At 41.1% G+C, this 24,556-nt stretch overlaps 1 protein-coding gene across 3 annotated transcripts in view; it reads left to right on the top strand.

Moving 5' to 3' along the window:
• Positions 1–23,255, top strand: part of TRIM66 (tripartite motif containing 66) — a 45,876-nt gene extending 22,621 nt beyond the window's left edge. Inside the window, exons 8-20 of one of the 3 annotated variants that reach the window (XM_014876374.2) lie at positions 258–375; positions 1,335–2,149; positions 3,114–3,275; positions 11,626–11,883; positions 12,087–12,315; positions 15,481–15,541; positions 16,263–16,434; positions 17,259–17,551; positions 19,038–19,155; positions 20,405–20,479; positions 21,611–21,763; positions 22,377–22,595; positions 22,915–23,255. In XM_014876374.2, coding sequence (XP_014731860.2) covers positions 258–375; positions 1,335–2,149; positions 3,114–3,275; positions 11,626–11,883; positions 12,087–12,315; positions 15,481–15,541; positions 16,263–16,434; positions 17,259–17,551; positions 19,038–19,155; positions 20,405–20,479; positions 21,611–21,763; positions 22,377–22,595; positions 22,915–22,974 — 2,733 coding nt within the window. In that variant the 3' untranslated portion in view covers positions 22,975–23,255. Of the gene's footprint in view, positions 1–257; positions 376–1,334; positions 2,150–3,113; positions 3,276–11,625; positions 11,884–12,086; positions 12,316–15,480; positions 15,542–16,262; positions 16,435–17,258; positions 17,552–19,037; positions 19,156–20,404; positions 20,480–21,610; positions 21,764–22,376 lie in introns of all 3 variants that reach the window. The other 2 variants (XM_088175336.1, XM_088175335.1) reach the window with 2 other exon arrangements.
• The last annotated feature ends 1,301 nt before the right edge of the window (positions 23,256–24,556 follow it).

Below are 24,556 nucleotides of genomic sequence, written 5' to 3'. Positions count from 1 at the left end.
ATTAACATGGGCAGTCCCATAACTCTTTGGGAACTTTTCTGTGGGATCACCACAATAAGCAAATGCTTCCCACGGTCTAGGGTTGGATATAACTCTTCTTCAGTGATGGTTGCCTGACCTGGAATACCAGTTAGGCTGACCCCCACAGCAGTTCTTGTTGGGCAGTAATTTTTTAAGGCTTTGGTGTTGCTCAAATAAAATATTTTCCAAGCTGTTAGAATTGTGAGTAAAATCCTTGTCCTTTGATGTGTCACCAGATTGTGTTTCAGATCCAGCGCTTGCTGGAGACAAACTGCAACACAGACACGGGCCCTCCTCTGAAGATCAGGTTCACTTGGGATCCCACCTACTGGACTAAGCAACTCTCCAACTTGGGTAAGGAAATGATAAAAGGCAAATGCCCAAAGCTAGGCTAAACGGATGCACACAATACAGTGGCTCCCCTTTTTTGTTTTGACATCCAGTTTTGAAACTCTTGCTGTGTTCTGAAGAAAAGCGAGTGTGGCTGAACTTTGCATTTATATCCATTCACCAAAAGACCATTGAGGTCTCTGCTGCTTTCACTCTCTTAGTGGCCAGATGAGCTGAGCAGTGTTGAGACATTTGCAATTGATAGGCACAAAGATGCCTTTAAGACACTGACTGTGCAATAATTGCAGGGTTACCTGTATGACAGGTGTCCATACTGTGACTTTGTTTCCCAGCAGCTACAGGTGTCCCAACTGCAATGGGTTTTTACTGCATTCAGCTCAGTGGGCTGATCGCTGATCTAAAAGATCAGTTCTCTTCCCATTTTAAGGTATTAAAACCTAAAAAAGGGGTAAAACACTATCAAAAGTGTTGCAGGGAGTAATCTCTTGATGAAACACATGAACAAGATCATTTCATAAGCCACTTCTATTTCCAGCTTTTATGTCTCACCTACAAAACATTAATCTATTTTATTTTTGTCACTTGCGTCCTGGAAGCTGTCTTTTGTACCTGTGCTTATGGATGAGGAGATAAGCTCATACTTCAGTAAAAAATGAAAGTGCAAGCCATATCCATCAGTTAAGATAAAATAAAGTCAATTTTTCAAAGTATTTGCTGGGTAATTCAACCATAAGTTCGACTGACAGTGGGAGTTTGGTGTGAATTGAAATAACTAGATAAATATTGGAAAATTTGTCTTGAATATATAGTGGCAGACTGTTTGGATAGAATATTTGAATATCTTTTATATTTGAAATGTGAACGATGGCCATTTCCTTGTGTACAATTTTTATTGTATAAATTTTTCAAGGCCGTAGGAGGGAGTAAATTTGCTGGTTTGTTTTTTTTTCCTTTTTTCCTAGGGGGTTTCACAATGGAAGGTGGACACTTCTCTCACCCAGATGTGCTGCTCTGCGGGAATATTGCAGGGTTCCAGCCCTCTGTGTACCATGGGCACCACTCCCCAGCCCCCCAGCTGGAGAGCAGCCAGCCACCCCAATTCCCACCTGCGCTGCAGTGCTGCTCCCACTGCCTCAGCATCCCTCACCCAAACAAAGCCCAGCCTTCTTACCCAGACATGAGCCACCACAAGGCCTTCCACCAGCCTCCTGCCCTCCACCAGCAGCACTTCCCCCTGCAGTACAGCCTGCAGCAGCAGGACAGGGATGCCCGGGGTGTCCCCCAGCCTGGGAAGCTGGAGCAGCGCCCGCGCTCGGAGCCGGAGAACGTGTCCGTGTCCGGCAGGGTGGGAAAGCCCTTCCCACCCCAGGGCTGTGCTGGTGTGCCCCACGAGGCTCAGCAGGCTCACACCACCCACCCCCAGGCTCCTGTGCAGACATCAGCTGTGGGAGTGCAGCTGGGCCACCTCCAGAAGGTAAAACCCAGCCATGTGCTGCAGCCACCGCCGCCGGTGCCGCTGGCATCCCCCCAGCCTGGGCACGACGACAGCACCCACAAGCAAGTCATCCAGCAGAGCCTGGACATCATGCACCACCAGCTGGAGCTGGAGGAGATGAAGAAGGACCTGGAGCTTCTCCTGCAGGCCCAGGGACAGCCCAGCTTGCAGCTGAACCAAGCCAAGCCACCTCAGCACGTTCAGCAGACTATCGTTGGTCAGATCAACTACATAGTGAGGCAGCCAGCCCCAGCACAGCAGCAGGGCCAAGATGAAGCACAAGTATGTTCTCTCAAAGTAATTTCCTACTGCATTTAGTCGGTGTAAGTTCAGGAATTGGACACACCTTTGAGGTTTCATGTATTTCTCTGAAGTTTCTGTTGGTGTCCTGTCCATGTATGCAGCATGGAGGTTTCGTGCCTCGTGCAGATTGGCCAAAATTTTCTGTAAAGTGCTGCATAACCTGCCTGGATCCCAAAGATCTCAATGTCTCAATAGACAAGGTGGGCAGCAACGAGGGACAATAAAAGCACCATCACTGCTGCTCTGTAAATAGGTGACTGGAGGACTGCAGTAGTTTCACTCTGCATTTCAACTCTCTGTTTTTTACTGGAAACATTAAGCATTGAGGCCTTAAAAAGCATTAGATTCTGAATTATTATTGAAGAGAGTGGAGACAATTTATTGTTCTGAGAGTTATTTCCCATTCTCTTGCTCTGCATCATGTCATTGAAGATTATCATCATTACCCACACATGCTGTTGTGCTGCAGTTTTGTCAGCAGGGCTAATCTCTTCCCTTTTCCTCTGTTAGTAAGAATCCTTCTTTTGGAAGAGGGACAGTGCTTGGTGGTCAGCATCCAAACTACAAGGCAGATCAGCTGCAGAATTAAGTGGTTTGAAAATTCATTTAAAATAGTGGAAAGGTGGCTTGGACTTCCCATTGGGTAAATTCAGTGGAGCTGCCACCTTGAATCATTCTCAAAGTAGATTACCTGCAAGGGCAGACTGCAGGCTTTTGGTGTAGCTGTACATTTCAGCAGCTTTATTGAGTCTTTTTGTTTTTTTCAAGAATTCATTAGTATTTCAGAGAAATCTTTCTCCATTTATCTCTGTGCTCAGGGTTGCCTTGACCACCTCTGTTTTAATCTTTTTGGGCTTGTCATAATGCTGTGACTTGATGTGAATTTGTTACCATTTTTCCTCCTGAGATGTTGGAAATACAAATTCTCATTTGTGGTTTGTAGGTCTGTGAGAGCTCCACAGAAGCTGATGCCCAGAAGCCTGTCCCTCCTCTGGACAAAAGTGACAGTCCCTCCCTGCCACAATTATTAGATGAAGAAGCCAGTGTCAGGAGCCACTCCCCTGAGAGCACACTGCAACAATCAACTTTCCATCCGGTGAGAAAGGTATAAAGAACTTCTTAAAAAAAAAAAAAATTTAAAGGGAAAACATGATTTGATAACATTGAATGTGTGTGGCATTGGAGTTTGCAATCAGGTGGAAAAAATTAAAATGCAGTAAAAGTCAGCCAAATGGCTGGTAAGTTTTGGAAGACAGTCATAGCTTAACCTTGTGTGTGTCTCCCAGTAAGGTTCCAGGATGAGTAACACTTCTGGAGGCTGATTGTGTTTAGGTCTGGCTGGCATGATTGTTAGACATGAGCTGGCAAATAAATTGAAGCTCTTTTTCTTCACTGCTTAAATTCTGTCTAGCTCCTGTGCCTAGGGATTTAATTACTAGGACTTGCTAACTACTGTACCAGAAGCAGTTAATTTGGAAAAAAATAAATAAAGCAGGAGTCAGAGGTGCTGATGAAATCATGCCTGAGAAGAAGTCTTCCAAATAGTTGCCCCAGAAACAACACCACTAATTACTGCTGAAGGCAGGGTGCCTTAAATTCTTCTCATTGTTATAAGCAGAAAAATCACAATTTCTGTATATCTAGAATATTTTAATGCACAATAGAGCCAGGCTTTGGTCTTCCCACCTACTGAGAGGCTGTGACCACTGAAGAAGCAGCATGAGCACAACCAGGAAGGCCAAGAGTTGTCAGGAGACCCTGGCTCTGGATACCACCTGTGCTTTTGAAGCAGAGAAGCTCCCTTTTAGTCTGTACAGTTTGTTTAAAACACTCCAAGCAACACATCATATTCTGGTTTTTTAAATCTGTTACTTCAGTGCATGACTCATTTTGTGTACCATGTAGAAGACTTCCATAGTTTTTATTTTTCCTTGGAATTTGTCTGCAGAATATTGTGGAAGTACTTGTCTTTCTAGCCTCAAAAAGCAAGTTATTTTTCCTTCTTTTGTATGTTACTATGTTGATGCAACATATTTATGATGCAATAGCCATCCAGAGAATTGTTGGAGATCCCTTTGGGAGTTGCAGAGATACAGGCCTGGAAGCAGCATGCAAATCAGATTTGAAAGCCACAAAGAAATCTGTTTTATGGACCTGTAATGGAAGGTTATTCCCAACAGCTTAAGCAAGAAACGTCAGAAAGAGGAAAGAAAATGGAAGCAGATGTGCAAGAGAGAGAGACTAGTGTAGTCTGATGGGAAAAGCAGGAGAAATTAAGGAGGAAGGGCTGATTTGCTGTAGAAGTTGAGAAGGTGGCAAAGGGAGGATACTTCTAGGGAAAAGAAAAAGGATTTTATTTTTTCTAAAGGTGTTAAGAAGTGAATGCCCTTGTGCAGAAAGCACGAGAGGTGCCTGGTACCTCTTCAAGAAGTGAGAATGTTTAACAGCTACAGAACCTCAACTTTGTATTCATCTCTTCTAATGAATTGTTTGGGCTGAAGACATCTGGGATGAACATCCTGACAGCTCTGGCAAATCAGAAATCATGAAGGGAAAAAGCACAGCAAGCAAACCCTTGAAATATATTCTTCATGAACACTCATTAAAGATGTCTGAGTGCCTTTGCTGACAATTGGATTAAATCTGAGTTAAATAGTGGATTGGTTCCTGTTTAAGAACAAGGGAGTGTCTGTTCATTCTCATCAGGTTCACCTGATTAAATGTTTTCACATCTCCAGACAAAAATTTCTGCATAGGTGTTTGTCCATGTGCTCTCACGCGGCCTAAATTCAGAACGTTTCATCTCTCTCAAGATGGTCTTGGAAGATGTGGAGAAAGTGAATGTGGACAAGCACGAAATATTTGAAAAATATGGTAGAGAAAATGGCTACATAAACCTGCTGCCTGGAGAAGAACTGTTCTGTCTTGGGGACAATAATTGCTGTTGGACTTCTTGGCCTTGTGTTGCATTTCTGCTGAACTCTGGAGCCTTCAGCTGGCCCAGAATTCCTAGTGGAGTACATCATTCCCTGTCTGCTGAGATTCTTTCATTAAAGAGAAAGCACTGTGCACCTGAATTAACTGTCTAGTGAAATGGTTGCCAAGGTCTGTCCAAAAAAATACGGAAATAAAAGCTTTCATTAGCTCAGTGGTTTCCTTTATTTTGGAGTGGGGCAAGATTTGAGTGCTCATGTAATTAAACCTCTGTGCATTAATTTTGAAACGTGTTTATGGTAAGAATTTGATATTATAGACTGAAAACTAGAGAATTCTCTGCATACAGAATTATATTTATTTGTAAAGTGATATAGAGAAGAAGTTCTTAATAGTTCAGGATTTAAATATTTTGGGATAGTTTTCCTTTGTTTTTCTCAGTTTGGAACATTAATGGTGATATTTTGTCAGTCTTTCTGTCTTCCTGTATATTCCTCTAACTATTCTTTTTCTGTGAATTAACTTTTTTTGGTGCAGAATAAATGTTTCTGTGCTTAGGCCATTGATTGATATAATGTTGCACTTTGCATAATTCCGGGCTTGATTAGCATCTTTTAAAGAATTCCACACTAGGAATGAAAGCTTCCTGTTAATGTGGAACATGGCTGTAATTTTCTCTTGATATTCCCCTGTCAGAATACTTCACTCACACGGGCAGAACCTCTGGTTTGATTGTGGAGTTGTTCTGTCTCCATGCCTGTCAAATACCCAACCTCTCCAGTAAGAATGCCAGCAAGACAGAGAAGAAATTTCTGATTAGATTTTGGGTTACCTGCTCTGCATTTCCAGGGGATTGTGCCAAACTCTAGCAAACAGATTTTACACAAGCTATGGAATTGCTAAGTTGCAGTGTGAAGGAATGAGAACTCAATTAGTCTCCAGTTTTGTGGAAAGGGTGACCAGCCTTCTGCAATGATATGATCTTGCTGCTTTTACATAATATGATATCAAGTTATTAAATTGTGCACAGGACTACAGAGGTCACCTATTCTGGAATAAAGGCAAGAATAATAAGATATTTTGGACCTAATTATGTTTTCAGGGGCAATAAGAATACAGTCTGTTTTGTTTGCACATACCTAATTATCATTTCTAGCTGTGATGAGCATGAGGTCTGCATCTAGCATTTGCAGAAATGCCATGATTACTGTACATCTAGAGCACAAATTTCTAATTTGATCCTCAGGCACCACTGCAGCAGACATCTCTGTTCCTCACACTCCATTCTTGTACTACTTTCTGTAGTTTGGAGCAAGACCCTTACCTCTGTTAGTTCATCTTCTGCTTCAAGTGCATCTCTGAATATGTTGTGCACTGTATTAGTGAGGTATCACTGATCAGCTGCATCTGATCCTATAGAGATACAGTCAAGAGCAGATCCTTGGGGAAGGGCATCAGAAACAGACAAATGGAAACTGATGTGAACTCTCCCACATTCTGAAAGTACTTCAAGGACTTTCTGACCAGATAATTGTACCCAGACAATTGTGATGTAGAGCTCTTTACAGACCTCTGGTCTGTGAATTTGTCTAATTCATTATTTTGGGTCCATTTTAATGCTCGTGTAGAATACTCAGCATTCTGCACTGAGTTTTGCATTGCATGAGAAGTTCCTATGTTTGCTTACCTTAAATCTCTTCCCTGATAGTGCACTCAAACACCTTCTAGTTTATGTGTTAGGAAAATCAGGGAATAATCACTCTGTACTCACCTCATTCATAAGATCTGTATTTTATAGGTATACATTGAATTTATTCTTGAAAGTTTCCATTTGAAGCTTGAAAGTAACTGCTCTAGACTTGGGTTTTCTTTCATGAAAGCCATTTGGTCCTTCATGTGTTTGATCATTTTCCCCATCCTTTGTGATTTTGATAAATGTTTTTTGAGGCAGAGTGACCAGGATTAGTAATGAAAGTGTAAATGCATGGAAATATTGTGTAGTGCATCGTATTTGTTGCATTCTTTTTGATTCAAAACAAGTTCCAGCTTCTTAGTTGAAGAGCTCTGTTTGTCTCAAGCACCATAAATTACCTGAAATGGGGAAATCCTGGGAAATATTCCATGCTATCCAAGGTGCACTCCTCAGAGCACTCTGAGAGGCTTCTCTTTTATTCCAAGTATATGCTGTGGTAGCATTTGATGGAAGGCTAATAGAGTGACAGTTCATGGTGGAACTTGTTTTTTTTTTTTCTTTAAAAACACATGAAATTTGTGGGAAGGGGGCTGGAGGATACAGTAGAGATTTTATTTGATGGTAATATTAAACAGAGCATGTTGTGATTATTTAGTGACTGAAAGTAATAATATCTTAATATCCAGCCCTAGAACTTCAGATCTGAGCTTGGCACCAAAATGGGTTTGCTGCTGCTATTTTTTCCCCCTTAATGACTATTAATTATAGAGGAATTCGTGATTAAGGAAATAATAGCTTGGAATTTGGGGTACTATAAATTTCTAAAGTAACAGACTGTATATTTTTTACTTTATAGAGTTGAACTGCTCACAGCACAAATGCCTTCATGCTTAATGCAATTAGGTACATTTCCCAGAATGTTAATTTTACAAAACCTTTTTCCTTTGACCTGAAAAAAAGGAAGATAAATAAAACATGATGCTGCTTGCTCCGTGCAATCTCTTCCTCCTTCAGCTTTAAGCCTGCTCCAGTTTATTCAGACAAATTTTTAAGGAAGATTTGGATTCTTTTTTTTTTTTTTCTCGTGAAAGCAGAAAGGAAATCCTTTGGATTGTGCTCTGAAGCTGGGAAGGGGAAGCATGTGCAGCCCACTGTGTTATCAGTGCTGCTGTGTTAAGCAACTGGATTGGAGTAGTACATTTGTTTAACCTTCCAGCATAATGAGCTGCCAGGGGGATTGCTCCACTTAATAGCAGCCCTTCATTACTCTGCAACCATTTGCAGCGTGGTGTTTCTCCCATTGCAAAGAGAATTGGTGCTCCCCAGTTTTTAGCTTGCTTTATCAGTGGCACTTAATGTCAACAGCCCTGAGACTTTGCCAAAACAAATCCTAACAAATCCTAGTCCCACTGTTTCAAGGTAAGTATTTGCTTCTCAGAATTCTTCTGTATTGGTGCTGCATGTTTACACTGGACCTTTTTTGAATGCAACAGTGATCAAAGAAATATTTGAACTGAGCCATATGTCTATATTTTGTTCTCTGAAGGCACTTTGCATGTTCTTTTTTCTTAAGTTTCACTACCATAGGTAAGAAAATTGTGATAGGAGGCATTTTGGGGTGGTGATGCTGCTGCCATTCTATTATAAAGATCATCAGAGCAAAATTAATTATGAGACAATGAGAATTCCATTTATAGTGACACAGATGTAATTCAATGTGCCAGAGTGTACATTAAAATGTCAAAAAGTTCAAAATTAACCAACAGCTGAAGCCACCCTCTGCCCAAGAGCATAATTAATGCTTGTTGTTGTTCAAATGTTGCAATGTAAGAGCAATAGAGCTTTTATAAAACAGATAAATCCTTTAAAGGCATCCCATTTGCAAAAACTAGCTGAACTGTCAAGGGAAAAGAGAAATTTTTGCTAATGGCAAAAGAAATGATTATTTTAGGGAGTGAATTAATAGTCTATTAATGAGCCTTGTTCCCAGTGCATTGTTCACTTCACACTTGACAGCAGCTCCATGGATCAGGATGGAATGTGTCTGTTCTTAACTGTGAGTTTTAATATTTTGCACTGAAAGATCATAATGTTGCTTCATCATTAAAATAACCACAAAATTAACTTTTGCCCCAAGGGAAAGACAGATGGCAGTTTGATGGCCTCATTATTCTTTTCAACAAGAATGGGGTTTTACATTGGCTTATATAATCTAAAAAGATCTCTGAAGAAACTGATGCTGGCTGGAAGAGTAAAAAAAGGACATAACCACACCATGCAACTGAATTTCACCTTTCTGAAAATTATAGCTATAACCAAACCTTAAGTGTGTGTCTCCATATTTTTTTTTCCCTTCACTAGGAGTCATCCCAGTGACTGCTCTCAGTAAGTAAACTTTGTCTCACTGGAGCCAGGAGTGATCCTACCTTGCCTTAGGAGGGGGAACATTTCACCTGAGCTCACACAGAGGGTCAGGTCTCACTACATGAGGTGATGGCAGGTGCTTGCAAAGGAGTCAAGGAAGATGTGGGCAGTGACTGGGGGAACTGAATGGCCAGAAGGTCTCCAGCTGACATGGGAACAAAATTTTGGGTGGTGTGGCTGCCATGTGTATGCCTCAGCATGCCCATTCCCAATGGAGTACAGCCCTAGGGTGTTCCTATTGACTCTGGAGTTTGTAGATGCTCCATGCTTTAGAGAACCTGACTAAATGAATATTTAACTACCTCACAAGGGCTTAATTAATGCTCACAGTGGACTTTGAAAAAAGGGGAAAAGGCAAGGGCTGATTATGGTTCATCTTCAGCTCAAGCACGAATTCTGCTGGTTTTAGTTTTTTGTGAGTGATATGGGAACAATTCACATGTTAATTCTGTCATCTGAAAAAGGCTTGTGATAAAATGAGCGATGGAATGAAAAGGAAAACGTGGACTTGGTACATCCTGTTTGTCACTGCAATTGCAGGAACCTGTCACAAGCAAACTGTGGTGGCAAATAAACACTTTTGATCTCTGTGGACTTTAGGAAGTGTGGCCATGAGAAGTGGATTCCTTGCTGACCTATGGAGATTGCTGAGGTTTCAAACCAAAGTTTTGTTAGGAATGTTCTATCAGACAGTCTGTACAGCAAGTTTGGGCCTCCTCTGGTGCATTTCCTTATTGGCTGTGCTCTAGTTTTCAGCTCAAAGTGGGAAGAACATGTATGACTAGTTCCACCTGCTCCCAAAAAGTTGTTCTGGCTCAGACATCTTAGATTCAGGGATGCCCATGTGAGTGAAGAGGGGAGAATGACCAATTCCCAGCCCAGTGATCCCTGGGCTGCCTTCTGCATGGAGGCACAGTTTAAAGCAGGCTCCCAGCAGCTCTGAGTGGTGCAATGGCACAAACTCCCCTGGCTCTGCACAAGAGCTGACCTCTTGCTGTCTCTAATGCAGGCGTGTTTTATCTCATCAAATTAAGTGGTCACTCTTCAGGCAAGGCTCTCATGGTAGATTCTCTTGAACTGACAGAGAGGAAATGAAGTTGCATCCGTTGTTAGGTGGAAATTCGGGTCTGTGGGCAGTGTGAGCACAGAGCTGCTGGGCATTGCAAGCACAGGAATGAATCCAAGACTGGCACGAGGTAGGATTTTCACAGACACATCTGACAGCTCAGGCTAGGCTGCAGTCTTTACCACTGTGGGGTTAAGGTGGGCACAAGTATCAAAATCCTGGAGTATATGTTGAGAAAAATACTTATTAAATTTAGGAAACAGGTGCTATCTCAGATTTGCTTCTGAGTCACAGGCCTCTAGCAGAGAAATAAGTACAACAATAAATTTAAACTAATTCAGATGCAATGGACACATTTCTATTGTCTCAATTTATATTAAAATGAGTGCTACCTACTGTATTGCAGTAAAATGAGGAGGATAGAGTCAGCCAAATGGAAAGGGTGAAACACCAATGAACTGTGGTGAAATCAAGGGAAAGTTGTATATTCAAGTGACTTGAAGATCTGTACACTTCCTTAAATTGCTTTTATTTGCTTCACATGGGTGTTAGAAGAGTCTTGTTTTCAGTACAGTCCCAAGTTCCAGGATGTGATGGAGTCACCTAGAGGAGTGGGTTTGTGTAACTGTGTCTCTGTGGGTTTGGTAGTGACAAATCATGAGACAATAAAAAAAGTATATTGATAATTTGTTAAATATTCCCTTTCTTTGGAAACTGGACATATTTCTTCATTAGTATATATAGGATATTTCTGCATTTCATCTATGATATTGAAAAGGGAAATGCTTTAGGTTTTAATGGGACCAACTATCATAAAGTTTGCAGCATCATTAACAGAAACAATAACTTCATGTACTTGTGTCAGAATTAAATCTTATTTCTTCTGAATCCTCTTTCTGAATGATCTGATGATCTTTTAATAAAATGACAAAATTTCTGATTTGAATCTTATTTCTTCTGGGAAAATTTAATGGAAAAGAATAGGGTTTATGTCAAGGATTAATTTGGTATGGTGTTCTACATAGATTTCCCAATCACTGTAGGAATTAAAAATCAGAATCTCTTGAATTGGTCTAAGGAAGACAATCTTTTGTAAGCACCAGAAGAGTAACCCACTTGTGTCCTTTTCCAGTTTTCAGTTTTAATGGTGGAGAATCTAAAGCTTTTGGAAATAGTATAGGATTACAATAGATTCTTACAGCCCTTGTGACACAACTGTTTGATTATGTCAAGCTGGAACCGAGCATCTCATCTCTTATAGAAAGAACAGTAGCATTTTGCTGCTGAAAAGCTTATTAATATACTGGATTTTTTTTTTCTTCTTTTTGCTTCTCCCAGCCTTCAGCATCCTTAAGCCTTGTGGGCTTTCCAAACAGCACGGAAATGGAATTATCTCCAACGAGGTTATCCGACCCACAGGTGAAAGGTGCAGCTGCAGTGACACTTGGCCCGTCCCCAAACGCCCCCTGTGACTGTGACACTGCACCAGAGCCCCTGCCCAGCTACAGCCTGGCACTGGGCACGGCTCCCAGTGACCCTGGGGCTCCTGCTGGCCTCACACCAGGGGATGCTCTCCAGGGAGGCACCAAATGCAAGGTAGGGATGGCTCAAACCCTCTGCTGACAGGGAATCCTCTTTCATTTGCAGCACGTTATCGCTGGCCAATCAGTCAAAACAAATTAATGTTTCAATGGGTAAATTATTCCTTATCTGGTGTTTGAAGGCTGATTACAAATTATTTTCTTAACGTGAAAAGAAAGAAAACTGATAGAATTCTGCATTTCTTTCTTCCCCTGCAGCTAGAAAATGAAGACCTCAGTGCTGTGGATTGTCTTCTAGAAAACAGCTTGGCTTCTGCTGGGCAAGAGGTAGTTAATGAATTAACTCTTTCTATGCAAAAAGTGATGGAAGAACCTATTAATCTTTCAATCAAAAAGTCTCAGCATTGCACTTCTCCTTCTGAACTGCTCAGCAACACTTCTTTCCTGCCTGTGAATGCCAGAATGAGACAACCTAGAAGCAAAGAAGGTACCAGACTTTTCATTATTTTCTTTAGTTTTTTTTTTTTTTCTTTCTTAACACTGTGCATTGCAAGCATGGTAAAGCAGTATACTTATTAATATACTTACATGCAAATGGACTTTTCCAGCAAGCTTCAAATGTTATCAGAGTACTTAATCCAGTGGAAAAGTGTGTTTGATCTCATTTGTGGAGGAAAAACATGGAAATGATATGCTTTGAATTTGTAACATGCCTCATCTGTGAAGCAGAAACGAGTGTGTGTGTGTGAAGTACCTGGTGTATTAGTTCTCTTAGAAGCACTCCTGTTAATGAGACCTGGAGTTATGACTACTGAAGAGCTGGTTTGAAGAGTCCAAATTCAATTAAAAAAAAAACCCCACATTACTTCCTAAATGTAACGTGCCTTCTGCTAAGTCCTTCACATCAGTAGCATACCAAATTTTTGTTAACACATTGCACAGCGTGTGCCTTTGCTTGGCTCTGTCTGCTGTGGAACATTCCCTTCAGCCAAGGCCTGTTTCTCCAGCCCTAATGGAGAATTAGACTTTGCTTAACTCTTTTCGTGGGCAAATTGCCAGCATCGTGCTACACTCTAAAGCCTCGTTCCTGCAAACTCTGAAAGTCAATGGGACTATTCATGCAAGCAAGGGATTGCAGGATCAAGCTGTTATCCCGTGACTTATGCCAATATTTGGCTGCATTTCTCTCTAAAGGATGAATTAATATTTCTCTCTCCGTGCTGTATTTTTATTCAGAGAATTCTAATTAGTACAAAGGAGGCCTAGCCCAGTGAGCCAGGGAAATGTATTTGTCTTCTCTTCTATGTCCTGTGCCAAACCGTGGCAATTATGCCACAATCATTTTTGTGAGCTCTGAGAATCAGGAGCATCCCTAAAAAGCTGTGTCCCAGCCAGGCTGCAGTGTCCAGGGGAGGAGCAGCAATGCAATGTGAGGTGTGGGGTGTGTGACACCACACACAGAGGCAGCCCCAGCACCCAGATTCTCCCTGTCAGTGGTGGATGCTACAGATTTGCTGGGTGTAAAATGGTGTTTTATATTCCCTTTGGGAAGCCTTGAGTGTTGGATTCAGTGCTGCTCCCTTCTCACCAGGAAGGATCAGGAGTGAGAAATTCCTGTCCTGTCAGTGTTTAAGGGTGTGAGAGGTGTTTAAGTGAGGAGGTCCAGCCACCAGTGCACCATAAAAGATGAATTCTGCTGCAAGGGCAGTGTTAACTCTGCTGGTGGCTCTTGGTAGGACTTGCTGGCTTCAGCATTGCTGTGCTGCCAAGCCTCATTCCTTCTGGGATATGTCTCCAGTGACTCATCCTTTTCTAATAGCAAACCTAAACATTTCAGCTTAGTTTAAAACTAAATAATTCTTATCCTAGGCACGCAGGATGTGGTAAAAAAATTGTACAAATTATGGTCGTTTTCCCTCTTACAGCCACTTTTCTTTCTTATGACTTTCATAAACACCCTCCCCTCCTCTTCTCTTTCCTAGACTAAACAAATCTCATGGTTTCAGTCTCTCTGCATGGGCCAGGGGTTTGATTTTTTCAAAACCACCTCATTCCTCTGTGCTATTTTGGGCTCTGTGCAATTAAGGAGTTCTGCCCACGGCCAAAAGCAGTGCTCAGCTGAGGCCCCTGGGGTGCCATGCAGGATCAGGGTACCAGCTCCTTGTGTGTTACACTCCCTGCTGCTGGATCCCTGCTGCTGGATCCCTGGATTCCTCCCTTCTGCAGCAGCACCATTAGGTGGTCAACTCCTGTGCAGAGAACAGCCCACCTTAACCCTTAGTTCCTCCCAAAAACATTTTCCTAGCCAGTTGTTCTCCTTTGGGATGACATTCATCTGACCTTTCATGAGCACAGTTATCTCAATTCAGTCTTACTGATTTGAGAGATTTTTTTTCTCTGATGCCCTAAGGTCTATTTTTAACTGGAAGCATTCTCCACGTTGCAACCCCTCTAGTTTGGTGTTTCCCACAAATTTTTTTGGGCACTGCTGTTGGATGGGCCTGGTTGCTGATGGAAATGTTGGTTAATTCAGGAGCCCAGCACCACTGGAACATCCTCTGCTTTGGCAGTGTGCAGTGACAGCTGCTCCCTCAGCTCGGTGTGCAGACTCCCTTCACTAATCCTGTCCATGGCAGGGCTACCCTGAGCAACAATCACAAGTGAATAATGCCTTAGGTGTGATGGGAAATGCACCTTTCCTTGTTAGTCTTTGTTTTATTGTTTCTTGTGTCTGCAAAAAAGAGAATACCTTAGAGGGAAATTGCTTTCAAGCCATGGCTGAAGAACTGTTGCCCTGAGCTAGATTTTCTTTTAAAAATCATCTTTATCTGACCTTCTTCTCTCTTGAGATAACCACCATATTGTGTTTGTTTCCTGTTTGTACTGGCCATGTCAAACTAATTCCTAACAAAAGAAGGTGGGATTATGAAATCTTTTCAGTGGACTTGTATTTCTGAGAGCATCCACTGGGACATTTGTCTCTATCCTGTCCCACCTCCCCAGAACCGTGTTATTACTTGTGTTTAATGTCAGTCAAAGCTACAGCCACTTGCTGATACAGCTAAATGCTTATATAGCAGACAGTTTTGAATTCTGTGTTTATATGTTCCAGAGGCTGGAGGAAAGAAAGGAATTATAGTGTAACTTTTGTCCTGTGGTGGCGGATGGGAGACACAATTTTCTTCCTTTTTCAAGTAACTGGAATTATCCAGAATCTTCTTAGCATGGAGCTGGAGACCACAAAGATTTCCTGAGCCTCAGGGGTTCAGACTCCCTTGGGTGTGTTTTTCTCAAGTGAAGGCTGTATAAAGAGGATTACTTACATTGTTCCATCTGTGTGGATGTATGTGATATATATGTGTACATATATAATTCCCCAGGAATGAAACCATTTCCACAAAATATTTCATGTGTGCTCCTCATATTTAGAACAGAATCTGTGGTTAAAAGTAGAAAAGAAAGACAAAGGCTTTGCACCAGAACAGAAAATAGCATGCACATTTTCTATACATATAGATGAAATTATTCCATAATTCACTTATAATATCATATTAAACACCAGTCAGAAGTACATGAATATTGAAGTACTTTCTACCCTAATCTGCCTGTGATATTATAAATATTTTATTCGTTTTCTTATCTTCTGTTCCAGATTCCAATAACTGTGAAAAGGAACATTTTGAAATGGATATGAAAAGCAATCAGAATGTCAGGTAGCACAGTCTTTTTTTTTATACAAAAGCACGGGCTGTGAAATTTGATGCATGTATTTATAAAATTTGTCGTACTTAATGATGATGAAGAACTTAAAAAGAATTCTAGATTCCCTATAGATAATAGTTCTGAAAGTTGTAAAGTGCCCTCAAACTTGAAAACAACAATGAAAATGAAGTGTGAATTCAGGTATTTCTGTGTAATTTTCTAGAACAAATAAATATTTGCAACTTATCTCACTGGAACGATTAGAAAAAGTTAAGCCCCAACGAAAAATAAAAGACATAATGAGAACAAGATTAACATCTCCTCAACAATTTTATAAAATTGGATTTTCAGCCACTGCTGTGATAATATGGTAAAGTTGATGATGTGCTGTGTTCCTGTTGAAGCCAGCCACACTGAAAAGTATAAAATATTACTTTAATTGCAGTAATTAAGAATATACAGAGCAGGGCAAAGCTTTAGAACAAGAGTTAGTAACAGGAGTTAGGAGTATAGTATAATATAGTTAGTTACACCTATGATTAATTTAAAGTGATCACGTTCACATTTCTTAAAGAATTGGTTTGTGGAAAAAAAAAATCAAGATTTCCAGCGTTTGGCCAGCACAGTTACAAAGGAAAAGGAGCACAAACAACAAAAGGTGCATGAAACTGAGCGGGGAGGAGAATTTTGTGGGGTGTGGACGAATTTAACCGTGTGTCCTTTGGGCTGCAGAGCTGGCCCTAAGGAGCAGAAGATCCCCTATGTGAGGCTGGAGCGTCTGAAGGTATCTGCCTCCGAGGTGGGGGAGCTGCCAGTGTTCAAGCTCCAGCCCCAGAAGGAGCAGGAGGGCAATTTCCTGCTGGTGATCGAGTGTGGCACACGCTCCTCAAGCATGTCCATAAAGGTCAGTGGGATTGCCTGCCTCCTCCCCTTCATCACACTGGCTTGTGGGAACAGTTTCTGGAATATTGTACACTAAAAAAATAAAAGTCTGCTGATTTATTTGGCCCTCGGGTACTTCTGTGATGGGTTGTGGTAAAGACAATACAGCTTTGAGCTCGCTGTGGAGCTCCCTGCATCTTCCTTTTCTGACAAGTATCTCTCTGGAGTGTTTTCATACACTAAGGAACAACTTGGCTCACCTGTCTGGTTACAAATACAGGATAAATAGCTTAAAACTGGCCTGAATATATGCTGGAAGGATAGGAACCAATCCCAGAAATCACAGTGTAACAGATTTTTAAAAGATTTTTATTCTATTGCTTCAGTGGAGTCTTGAGAGTGAACTTTCCACAGAGAGAAACAACAATTTCTGGTGGAAAAAAGACCCATACTGTTTTTATGTTTGGGGTTTTTTGGTGTGGATGGTGGTGGGTTTGAGCTGTTTACCCTAAAATTTGCAAGTGAGATTGCAGAATATCCTATTTCTAGCACCAGTGGTGTGGAATCTGCACAGCTCTCTGACTGAGCTACCTGGAAGGAATGACCTGGCCAAGGTGGCCTGGCCACACAGTGGCAAATGCCAAGAGCATGGGGCTGCTGAACCTCAGTGCCCTCCCCAGCAGAGCTCACTGCAGACAGGTACTTGGAAGCACCTGTTATAAAATTGCTGGTGGTTGTGTCTTCCAAGTACAAGAAATACTTGTTTATCTGCAGATAACCAATGATGCTTTATGCTTGATGGGTGAAAATGATGGTTGTGTGATCCCAGATTTTTCTTCCTTCAAGATAAATAAAGAAAATCCAGCTGAAGGACAGAAATCCAAAGAGGAGAACTCAGAGGACAGGAGATTTCTAATTTCCCAGGCTGCAGGACAGACACAATCTCCATCTGCTGATCAGAAGCTCAGCAATGGCATCTCCAGCACGAAAAAATCCCCAGTAGCTCAGGAAGCCAGTCCAATTGAAAATGAGGATTTCTGTGCTGTGTGTCTGAATGGAGGAGAGCTGCTGTGCTGTGATCACTGCCCCAAGGTCTTCCACCTCTCCTGCCACGTCCCAGCCCTGCTCAGCTTCCCAGTGTGAGTATGGATGACATTTCACCACTGTGCTGCTCCTGCTCACTGCATCTCTGGATGTCAAAGACAGCCTCAGGGATTGATGTTTCGAGGCTGAAAAGGCTGAGCCTTATCCCTGCTCACTTGCCTTTTTGGATACTTTTTTTGTCTTACATGCTAGGAACAAAATGAATTATAAAAAAGAACTGTTTCCTGCCCCTGTGCCCTTGCTGCACTTAGCTGGCCAGTACAGCAAAGGAGGTGGCAGAGCTGAGTTTAAACTTTTATATGACTCACTGGAGAAAAATAAAATCCTAACTCAAGTAGCATCTGGAGTGTAGATATCAGCTCTTCTTGGCAGAACAGAGATTAGCACAAAGGAAGGACAGTCAGTGAGTTTTTATTCAGTTTCTTAGCAGATTTTATGGGAAATGTAGGATTATCAGGGCTTTTGTGGAAATATTTCAGCCACTGCTTTCCCTGAGATACGTTCTCTTGTCACAGATACATTGTATGTAACGAACCAGAAATAGACACACATCCACATACCAAACTTAAAAGTGAGACTGAATAATGTGCATTACTGTGGTGAATTCTGTTATAAATCATTGCTAAGTGGAACCAAAGTCTACTTCATTTGAGCCACGCTCAAATAATTGTCTCAGCTGAGAAAAATACGTTGTAAGGTATTAATTTGGAGATTCTGGTTTCTTCTTTTTGTTTAAAAACCAGGACTTTTCAGCTCTTGGTTTTTCATTCTTTTCTCTAATAGTGGAATTATTATTACCTTCTAGTTTCAAAGCAATGTGAAAACCAAGCTTTCCTGTTAGAATAAGCTTTCTAGGCAAAGTCAAACTTTAATGAAGTAAATTAATTCCCTTAACTAAAGTTCTATATACATAATTATTGAATATATCTTCATCAGTAGTTATTCAGACTCTGATGTTGTAGAAGTTGCATCACTGCCTTCACGAAATTCTTCAAGAGGTTTCTGAAAATGCAGCTGCTAGCATGGACACAAATGCCCTTGCAAGATTATGTCTATTTGGTTTGGGGACCTGTGATTTATCTCACCTTTTCTGATAATGTTGATTTCTTAGATAAGTATGTCAATTATAATATCAGTTGATAATAAGTATCTCAGTTATCAAAAGGGTCTGGGTTTGTCTTATGAACCAATTGCTGCTTGTTTTTCCTTAGCATTTTTTTTTCAGAGCAGCACTTGAATCAGTGCAGCTGCATGCACTGCTGGTAGATGATTTCAAACACAATTTTGTAGTTTTTTTTTCCTTTATGAGAGGAAAAGAGCCGTGAATGGAATCTGAAATGATTACACTTCCAACTGGATTCGAATCCAATGAAGAATATCTGGTACAATGGGCTTCAGATTGCCTGCAGTCATAATGCTAGTTAAGGATGAGGCTTTCCAAAGAGTGATTTCTGAGATTTGCTGATTGACAAGTTTGTGGAAAAACTTCCCCACGAGTTTTTTTGGTTTCTTGTTTTGCAGGGGGGAATGGGTGTGCTCGCTTTGCCGTAATCCAGTGAAGCCAGAGGTGGAATATGACTGTGAAAACACACGTTACAGCCTCAATGCACAGCATGGCCTTGGTGACTGTGACCAGAAGGTGGGAATCATTAAATTCTGCATATTTAGAGCAGGCCACATCATCTCAGCACGAGGCTTTGCTTTGCCATGAGAGAGGTGATGGTTTTCACTTGGCTGCTACACAGTAGTAAATGCAACAAAAGCATTGTTATAATTTGATTATGTCATTCTCTTCTTTCTGGACATTGCTGTTCAGTTTAACAATGTTATAGAAAGATGAAGCAGGCAGATGTGGAATTCTTTTCTACTTCCAGCAGGGAAGTCACACTCAAGAGCAGAGTTTCCATGAGTCAGTTTTGCCTGGTTTGTGACAATTTTTCCCTTTAAAACTTGGCACCTTCTCAGACATCTGCTTGGGCCAGTGCAATGACATTTTTGTGATGAAGACACTTTTTGACTTTCAGTTGGACTGAAATCATCATACAGTCTTCTTCTAATGCCCCATTAATTCCCTTGAAGATATTTAGGCTCTTAACTCAGCCTAGAGGAAAGATTATCAGTTTACATACTTATTACTAGTTTTCTCTACCAAATCTTCCATTAAATAAATGCCTTTTTTAAAGGTCCATGGTATTTGGAAGGCATAAATTCAAAATAGATGTTGTTTGTATATTGGTGATAACTGGACACAGAGGAGTCCACACAACTGAGTGCAGATTCTGAGCTGGCTCTGTTTCTACTGGATTTGGTACAACTGGGCCGAAATTGTTGGGAATTGGGTCTCAAACAGTGAAGTGTTATTTAGAGAATTGAGTTGATTTAAAATTTCCATTGTTTGTGAGAAAATATGGCTTATAATGTTTATGTAGTGCATTTTTTTTCCAGTAAGGAATGAGCCAAACACTAGTATAATTGTTTTAAAGCTAATGATGATTAAAGAGAATAGTTTTCATACAGTGCTACCAACTTACATGGATTTGCATGAATGCATATGAGCAGTGGGAAGCATTGCCCATTTAAGTCCTTCACATTTTTGTTCTTTCAGTTGAAAGCCAAGGAATAGATCTGGAGTGCACAAAGCAAATAATGATAGTGGAATTTCCAGGAAAATGTTTCTTTTCTTGCATTTCTTGGCTATCCTTATTTTCCAAGGTATAACAATGCTATGAGACAAAACACCCCCCTGAGTAGAGTGAAGTGCCATTTTGCATCAGAAATGGACAGTCTATATGAGAATTCTCTTTTTGTTAGTATGGTTGATTAACTAAGGGCAAGAATGAAACTCCCCTGTTTTAAATTAAACTGTATTTTGACTTTGGCTTCCACAGAAGTGTGAAAAGCTGGTGCTTTCCCTGTTCTGCAGCAGTATGAGCCTCCCCTTCCACGAACCTGTCAGTCCCCTGGTAAGAACTGCACGTGCAGGGATCAGAGGGAATCCAGAGAACCTCACAAATTTCTCCTTTGTCTTCTTGAAAGATATTAATGAGGGTTTTTTTTCCTGAGCAGTACTGCTTCCTAGGGAAGGGTGGGTGTTTGCCTCTTCCAAGTGCCTTGAAGGTGTCAGGCCAGAGGCAGGGGAATGTTTGGCCAGTGTTCAGGCCATGTTTGAGTGCCAATTTAAGAAGCTGAATGGTAGAATGGCAGAGGTGTGTGAGGGGTTCCAGTGATTAAAAAAGTTGATTTGCCATGTACATGGAGAATGTTGTATTGTCATAAGTGAGGTCTGCTCTAGAAGCAGCCCTGAACTCCCTCCTTTCTTGTGCTGTGCACAGAGGGTAAATGTCACTGTGTGCAGGGGAAGATGCAGAGATATTTGCTTTTTCCATGTATTTCACATTTGCAGTATTAACTGTCTGCTTTAAGGAAGATGGAGACTCACACTATTGTAAAAATAGAGCACCATGTGCTAAAAAGTTGAAGGGGGAAAAATAAAGGTTTTATGTGAAGGAGTAGTTTAAATAATGATATAAAATCCATTCCACCTAGTAAAGCTTGCAATGAATTGATGGGTCAAATTACCTAACAAGCAGAAAGATTTAAGGAGTGGGATATCCTGGTAGCTGATGATCATTGAAAAAGACTTTTCTTGAACTTTCACAAGAGTGCACAGTATCCTTTTTTGAGTCACTCTTGACAGACTACTTCCCACATTATCAGCTGAAAGTATCTCAGCACATTCTTCTTGTAATTGCTTGGGGAAAATGTCAGCTAATTATCAATGTTACATATGTTATTGATCATGGTTAAATTGGGGTTATGGTTATCTGGGGATAAACTTTACAAAGTGCAAGCAGCAGAGTAGTCACTGAAGTGTGCTATTTTTAGGATCAATCTTGCAAACAAATGTGTTTTAACTAAATCAAAAAGCCTCCAGGAAGATGATGTGCAAGTGTAGGCACTGAAAGATTGGAGCTCTCTGCCCTCATGCAAGGACTCCTCTGCAGTGACTTCTGTCCAAAAATACATAGAAGTCACTGGAGAGGAAATGTTTTAATTAAAAATGTCACACACCTGCCTTTTTTTTTTTACTGCAGGCTCGGCATTATTATCAGATCATCAAAAGACCAATGGATTTGTCCACCATACGAAAGAAGCTGCAAAAAAAGGACAAGTCCCACTACTCTGCACCCGAGGAGCTTGTGACTGACGTGCGTCTCATGTTTTGGAACTGTGCAAAGTTCAATTATGTATGTTTCCAATATCTATGGGTGGGGGGAGACAAAGCAGGGGCTGGCTCTTTCAGGGCTGTCACACTGCTGCAGCTACTGGGTCTGGGGAAATTAGATATAGGATTGGGATAAACAGAAGTATTAATCAATTTTATTCTTTGGAAATTATATTTGGGGTTTTTTTAATGACCAGAATGAAGTTTATATGAAGTTATATGTGTATCTGAGAACTTGACATACAAAATTAAGAGGATCTTGGATCTAAAATTAAAGAGGGGCATTTTCACAGACAACTCTATGGAATGTTGCTGTGTTTGCTGTGAGAATCTAGTCACAGCCAGCAAAATACCTAGGGAAAATAAGATGCATAGAGATTCCTAAGCAGTGATGACTGCTATTCTTTCTAGTTCACTGCTCTACTTCTTAGAGGTGCACAAATGTGTTCCTTAACAGCAGCTTCTGTTTTTTACTTAGACTGGAAATGCAGAGGGACTAATGGGCTGTAGAAAGTGTGCAGAGGCTGATGGAGATGCAGCAGACAGAGCCAAGGAGAGATGCTGGGCTGGGGTTGTCATCTGGGTTTGGTTCCTGCCTGTGGTTATTAACTGAATGGTTATTCCTTCCCTTACAGCCAGACTCCGAGGTTGCTGAGGCTGGACGGTGCCTGGACGAGTTCTTCGAGGACAAACTGAAAGAGATTTATCCAGACAGGCATTTCCCTTCGGTGCAGCAGGATGACTCTGACTCTGAGGACGTGGGGAGCCAGAGCAGCCAGGTGCCATGCCAGGCTTTCCAGTGGCCGTGGCACGGGCAGGAGTGCGTGCAGCCCAAAAGGAAGCGGCGCCACGCTGTAAGATTGCAAAAGCAAAAGCATTTGGTTGCCAAGTGGCCTCCCTGCTAACTAACTCTGTTTGCAGCTACTGATGGGGAGTTTTGGCAGGGCTGCCTGGGAAAACTGTCGAGCTTCTCTCACGGATGTGTGATCAGTTCTACAATTTCATGTCACGGTCCCTGGAGTGGAATAAAGTGTCAGATGTGTGTAAATGTGCGAGCAGGAGCAAATGAAGCCTCTCGGGCTGCACGGTTCTCTTCCTAGCAGAAAGCTCTGTCAAGGTTTGTAAAAAGACTAAGCCCTTTAGCTATTCATTGTTTGTTTCCTTTGTACACAGGAAAGCGAGAAAGCTAAAAGAATGATGTTTCAGCCAGCTAACAGCCTTCCTCAGGTATGACCTCCCCAAGATATGAGATTTGAGGAATCCAGCAGCATGACTGGCAGAGTTAAGGTGTGTGGGAGGAAAGCAAAGCACTCGGGTGGTTTATTTAAACTCTCCTATTCTGCTGACCATATGCCTTACTTCCAGATCTTGTGGATAGACAACAGATCCAAAAGGTTTAAATCTGTCAATATTCCATCTGTTAAACCCATCTGTATGTGTTGTACACTGAAGTACCAATGTCTTGGTCATAGGTAATGATGAATAATAATAAAAATAACATACTAATAATACCTCATACTGCAGTACTGTTTCATGATCTGTTCAGTGCGACATCTCTATTTTATAGAGCACAGGTAACCATGTAATAATCTTACAACCTCGGTGTGAATGTTGGCCGTGCTTTGTGACGAATACAACATGTAGCCATTAAAGCTGTAATCCTGTTGTCTTATTCAATGATTTTTCTGGGAGCTTGGCTGCTCCAAGGCCTGTGAGATAGGGTATAATGTGATTATCTGATTAGCTGTTTCTTTTGAGGCACAGCATTTCCATTAAATCAGGAAAGAACAAGTGCTAATAGTGCTAATACAAGGCTCTGTGAGAGCTGGTTCTCAGTGCATACTGGGTGCTCTGTTTGTCTACTGGAATCTAATTCATCCTCGGTAAAGCAGTGTGGGATTTTGTAGCTCTCAAAGGCAGCATTTTCATACAACCCAAGGCAGTTGTTTTTCTATAAAGCAGATATTAGAATTCAGCAAATTAACTGTGGAGCGAATTACATGGTTATAGAAGTGCCTATAAAATAACGTCATTTATTTCTGATTTTCTTTTTGCTTATTACCTGTAGTTGTGATTACCAGCAATATTAGAAGATAATGCTACATATGTAGAAGCTCAAGCAGAAAGGCTAAGATATTTTTTTCTCTTTTTTTTTTTTTTTGGGCTAAATTATTTCACATGGTAAGGCAGAACACAGCCAAGAGCAGATTTAGGGTTCAGTTGAACTAAGGTTACATGTCACAGTAAAGTCTGAAGGGTGGGGTGGGTAACAGGACACCTCACCTGAGCACAGAGTGATAGTTTGGAAACTGCTTCCCACCCCTTCCAGCAGCAGGTGAGCCCCATGGCCAGTGCTTTCTTCACATGTGTGAGGAGTCTCTTCCTCCTTAGAGCTCTGCCCAGCAGAATCATCTGGGCTGGGACTCAGCTCTGAGACAGGAGGTTGTTGCAGACCTCAAACACACTTAAAGTTCATTTAAATTAGGTTCCTGTAAATAAAGATGGTATTTTCAGCATAGTTTATATGGGCTATTTTGTCTGGTAACCATGTATGTTATTTTAGATAACACTTTGAAGTAAAGGTTTATATATGAAATAATAATAAGCCATGAATGTTATATTCTAATATCTGTGTGACTTACTGTTTGCCCATAACTTGGTAGTGTGCTAATATTTTCTTTTCTTTGAAGAAATGAAAATCTGGATATTAGAAACTGACTGGCAAACTGTGAGATGAAGGGACAACCTTTACATTTTCTAAATGTGAATTCATATATGTTTGCTTTCTGTCCAAGTCCTCACAACAGTGAGAGTC

Source organism: Sturnus vulgaris, chromosome 18 (assembly GCF_052056855.1).
Source record: "Sturnus vulgaris isolate bStuVul1 chromosome 18, bStuVul1.hap1, whole genome shotgun sequence".
Classification (NCBI taxonomy): Eukaryota; Metazoa; Chordata; class Aves; order Passeriformes; family Sturnidae; genus Sturnus; species Sturnus vulgaris.
Note: the sequence above shows the minus strand (reverse complement) of the source record. Positions and strands in the feature narration are given on the sequence as shown.